Source organism: Solanum pennellii, chromosome 1 (genome assembly GCF_001406875.1).
Source record: "Solanum pennellii chromosome 1, SPENNV200".
In the NCBI taxonomy this organism is placed as follows: domain Eukaryota; kingdom Viridiplantae; phylum Streptophyta; class Magnoliopsida; order Solanales; family Solanaceae; genus Solanum; species Solanum pennellii.
The window spans coordinates 100,758,291-100,762,786 of NC_028637.1; the positions used below are offsets into that span (position 1 = coordinate 100,758,291).

At 31.7% G+C, this 4,496-nt stretch overlaps 1 protein-coding gene across 1 annotated transcript; it reads right to left on the reverse strand.

Annotated features, from left to right (window-relative positions):
* Window positions 1-1,957: 1,957 nt before the first annotated feature.
* Window positions 1,958-4,120, reverse strand: LOC107029124 (dnaJ homolog subfamily B member 3). The gene is made up of 5 exons (XM_015230456.2): window positions 3,712-4,120; window positions 3,479-3,566; window positions 3,307-3,374; window positions 2,444-2,503; window positions 1,958-2,343 (listed from the first exon to the last, which is right to left on the reverse strand). The coding sequence occupies exons 1-5, from the start codon at window positions 3,817-3,819 to the stop codon at window positions 2,173-2,175; spliced, it is 495 nt and encodes a 164-aa protein (XP_015085942.1). The 5' UTR covers window positions 3,820-4,120; the 3' UTR covers window positions 1,958-2,172.
* Between the last annotated feature and the right edge of the window lie 376 nt (window positions 4,121-4,496).

Consider the following 4,496-nt stretch of genomic DNA (forward strand, 5'->3'; position numbering starts at 1 on the left):
TTCGGGAGAAATTTTATATCTTTTATTCTATAATGAAATCGAAAATTTTAAATTAAAAATAAATTTTTTATTATATTTATTATCTGAGCAACTCTTTTACGTCAATTAAATAGGATCGAGAACTCCAAAGAAGATTTAACACAAAACAATACAACTTCTAGCTCCATCCTCTGACACATGATGTTGTGTTCTGCTTGTCCAATTATATTTTTTCACACACATAAACCACTGTGATATTATAAAGTATTTTATATATACATACATATATAGAATTGGTCCTGACCATTATTTTATCTTTATGAAGCTAGATAGAATTCATATGGTCAACAAATATACACTAGAATTTTTGCAGAGTTGCAAATTTCACATCACGCCAATTTTTGATAAGTTGTTAGTTGTTGTGGTGGGCCTTGTGGCCACAAAATATATGATACATAAACAAGCAAATTGATACCTTAATAATTAGTTGCAGCATTTTCTAGCTGGGGCCTTACATAGAAACAGAGATTTTTATTATTTTTTATCACACAAATTCAAGATTTTTATTCAAGAAATTGAATAGGCAAGATTTGTATATCTGAGGTACAAGAGGGTTTAGTTAGGCGAAAATTTATAGTATCTTTTGATTTTTTTAAATATAAAAAATGATTTCATTATTGGATTTCAATCTATTTCAATATAATATGTATTACTTTTATTTATTATTTGACGTTTTACACGAGTTATATTTGTTCATAAATTCATTGAACTATTGGTATCTTTCTTTATTGACTGAACTATATGACTACCTGGATTAGTAAGTCATATTTAAACAAAAGATTAATAGTACATGTTTAATTCTTTGAGCTGTCAAGAAAATTAACACAATATTTGGATTCAAGCGACAAATAAAGGGAGTGAGAGGAAATAATGTTTTTCCCATTGCATAACATATTTAAAAAAATTACTATTTATATGATTAAATTTATAAATATATAATGTTAAACGAAATAAACCCTTTTAGCTTCTTTAAGCATTTACTACATAGTTCAAAATTGTTTATGAAAATTTTGACTTCATTTTTTCATAGCTAGAGATCTTGGGAGCATAGTCGCCCGCGACAGCACTGAAATTAAACACATGACATACATATATTGATTTGACGTAAACACTCAATTTTTACGTTTTTAAAGTGGACAAAGAATGCCGCATATTGTTTATAATATGATCCTCCTCACTGGGTATGTGTCATCCTATCCTTCCCCCTTACCACGTCACACGTCTTCCCTTTTTCATCTCTTCCTCAATCAATTTTGTATCCCTTGCCTCCTCTCATTTGTTATATTATATTAATATTCTTATTAATCGCATGTATTATTTTTATTAATATACCCTACTAAACAATTTCTACTCCTTTAATTCCTCACTACATCTTTTTCATTTATGTTACTCCGCTCCATAAAATGTAAAATTATTTTTCTGTACGACCGAGAAATTATATAAAATAATGCATCAATGGAGTAATAACTAAGGATAATTAGTCAAACAGGCATACAAGTAGGAGGTTAGTATTACCTTTTCTTAAAGTAGGGCATAAAATAAACTAAAAGGCACATACTTCCCTTAGATGGATAGGATCATGAATTAAATAACATTATATCATTAAAATTGGAGATTTAATATGACATGACAAGTTATACATGCACCTTTTATTTTTTTAAAATTAAAAAGCAATAGATGAATGATTTTGTAGTCTTAAAAAGAACAAAAGTAACTTAAAAATAAAATATCCCATAAATGGGTAGAGTATTTACTTTTGAATCATTCAGATTTTTAACCTTGTCAATGAATGTGTACTGTTATCAAAAAAGTTGAATAGACAAATCATATGTTATAAAAGTACCAAATTACTTAAATAATACAGGTAACATGGAGGATATTTTGAAAGAGCCACAAAAAAGATGTACTAATATAATTAATTAAAGAGACGTTTTATTACGCAACTAAACAGTACCCACATTTAAACAACTTGTTCCTTAGATATCAAAAGTCTTAAAAAAAAAAAAAGGTTCTGTTCTGCCTATCTACCACCGAATAAACAAGTTAATTCCTCTCCAGCCCCACAAAAATTCAAACACCAAAAGAGAGGAGGAGGAGGGACCTCTTCTGTATTTTTGCTTAAAACTAAATAAACTAACAGGTGCCATTGAAGTTGACATTGTTGCGTTTTGATGCAGCCATTGTGCTGCAACCAGAATCGCGTGCCCTCTTCTTTGCAGTTGGAGTTTCATCACCCATCATCTTTGCTAAATCTCCACCAAACATATCCACAAACGTCTTCTGCAAATCCTCTAGACTCTCCTCCTTCACCATTTAATTACACAATAAATAAGTACATCATTTCAAAAATGAATCATACACGCACAAAAATCATGTAGGAGTAGAACTCATCAAAATATCTTACCGCTGCTCCAACATTTTGATCCATTCTGTTCATCAAATCGTGCAGGAAATCACCCATTCCCTGCATACAGATAAATTGTATTAGTGTTCTATTATTACCTAAACGTTGAAAATTGAGAGCTAAAACTCGCAAAAATGTAATAGTTGAATTTTTTTTATTGATGGGGATGAGTGACAGGATATGACACAACTTCGGGTTACTAAGAACATAACCATAGGAAGGAGTGGAAGACAGGTCGAAAGGTAGTAGGTAGTGTAGTATTGTCTAATTGAAGTTCTTTGCTTTTTATTTTTGTTTCTATCATTTGTAATTGTATTGTCCTAGTATGTTGTAAATGTTATTTCAATTATCACATGATTTTAGTGTTGATTTGGCTACTTCTTGCACTGTTCTTCACATGGTAGGTGTTGTTCGCATCTTCTTTAACATAATTGGAAAGCATAATCGGAATACTCAGTCCAATTGCAATTGAAAAAATCAGGAGAGATAAATTCCGAATTGTAATATCATAATCACTAAAAATTAATAGAAATTCTGAATTGCAAAATCTAGGTGGAGGTTGATAGATTTGAACGAACCCACTAGGTTTTCGTAAACACTATATTTTTACTGGAAAATTAAGGAATAACTGGTAAATTCTTAGCAAAATTGATTGACGACTCAATGTTCGAAGTATATATAAAACTCCAAACTCCTAATACGGGCTCCGTTATCGAGAAGGATGTTTTAAAAATTAGTAGTAATTTTGAATTGCAAAATCAGACTCAGAAGGATGTTCCGCAGTTGTGGAACTAGTGAGAAATTGCAGAAGCAGTATCAGTAGTTGCAAGATTACTTTCTGAAAAAAAAACAAATTTACGTACTTCATCTTCCTCGAACATATCAAGGAAACCGGCGTCGTACATTGACCTCTTGTCTTGATCGGAGAGAACTGCCAATACAAATAAAGGACAACTAACCACCGTCAATTCCTCTTCAAAAGAACAAATTTTCAACAAGTAAAATTAGACAGGTAAAAAGGTGAAGAATTGTAACCTGAATAAGCCTCTTGGATTTTCTGAAATCGGAGTTTCGCTTCACCTGCCACCGCTGGATTCTTCGCCCACCTATCCGGGTGCCATTTCTTCACAAATCACCCAAAATTCACGCTGATGTTACCATACTCACACATACACTTTTATACTATATAATTGTACAAAATTAATAATAATTTTTTTCCGTTGATGAATTTTTTTATAATTACATAACGTGAAGGAACTGTAGCGTACCAGAGCTAGTTTCCGATAAGCTGAGCGAATGTCGGAGCAGGAGGCGTCGTTGCGTACCCCTAGAACTGAATAATAACAAGATCCGGCTGATCCTCCTTCTCGATCCATAACCGCTTTTTGTTATGTCTCTAAGGCAGAGCCAAAATCCCAAAAAATTGTTGCGAAAACTGAAACTGTACCTAAATTGACGGGTACAGAGTAGAGAAAAAAAAATTATTAATTCAATTAAACCATAGATAAATGCAGTTACAAACCAGAGAGAAACTGGAGCAATAATTTTGATAATTTGGAGAGGAAAAAAAAATGATGGGAGGCAGAAAGGCAAATGTGTAACGTAAAGAAGATGATTTTGTAAGGTTTGTGTTATAGGAAAAAACGACGAAAATATCTAAGCAAGAAAAAAGATGGTGACGACAAGAAGAAGGTTCGAGAGAGAAGATATTTTATTGAGGAGAGTTTTGGAATTAGGGCTCGACGGTTTGTAGAATTTACGATGGGTGCCATTGGATCCGATAAACTAGTTGTCGTTCCCGGATCATGATGTAATACGTGTCTCAGTTATGGTTTCGGGTTGTCTATAAATTGAGCAGGAAAGATTATTGAACCCATTTAACACAATACAATAATAATGCTAGCATATTTTGGAAAATTTCATATCTATTCGAAAAAGAGCATAGTGTATATAAATATTATTACTATTTCAGAGAGATTTTAACTTATTTAATAATATTTATTATTAAAGTATATTTTCATGATGCGATAGGTAATTATTACTTCAAATGTAT

Coding starts and splice junctions, on each gene's coding strand:
- LOC107029124 (XM_015230456.2), bottom strand. CDS start 3,819: ATGGATCGAGAAGGAGGATCAGCCGGATCTTGTTATTATTCAGTTCTA. Junction 3,567..3,711: donor CTTATCGGAAACTAGCTCTG/GTACGCTACAGT, acceptor TGATTTGTGAAG/AAATGGCACCCGGATAGGTG. Junction 3,375..3,478: donor AATCCAAGAGGCTTATTCAG/GTTACAATTCTT, acceptor TTGTATTGGCAG/TTCTCTCCGATCAAGACAAG.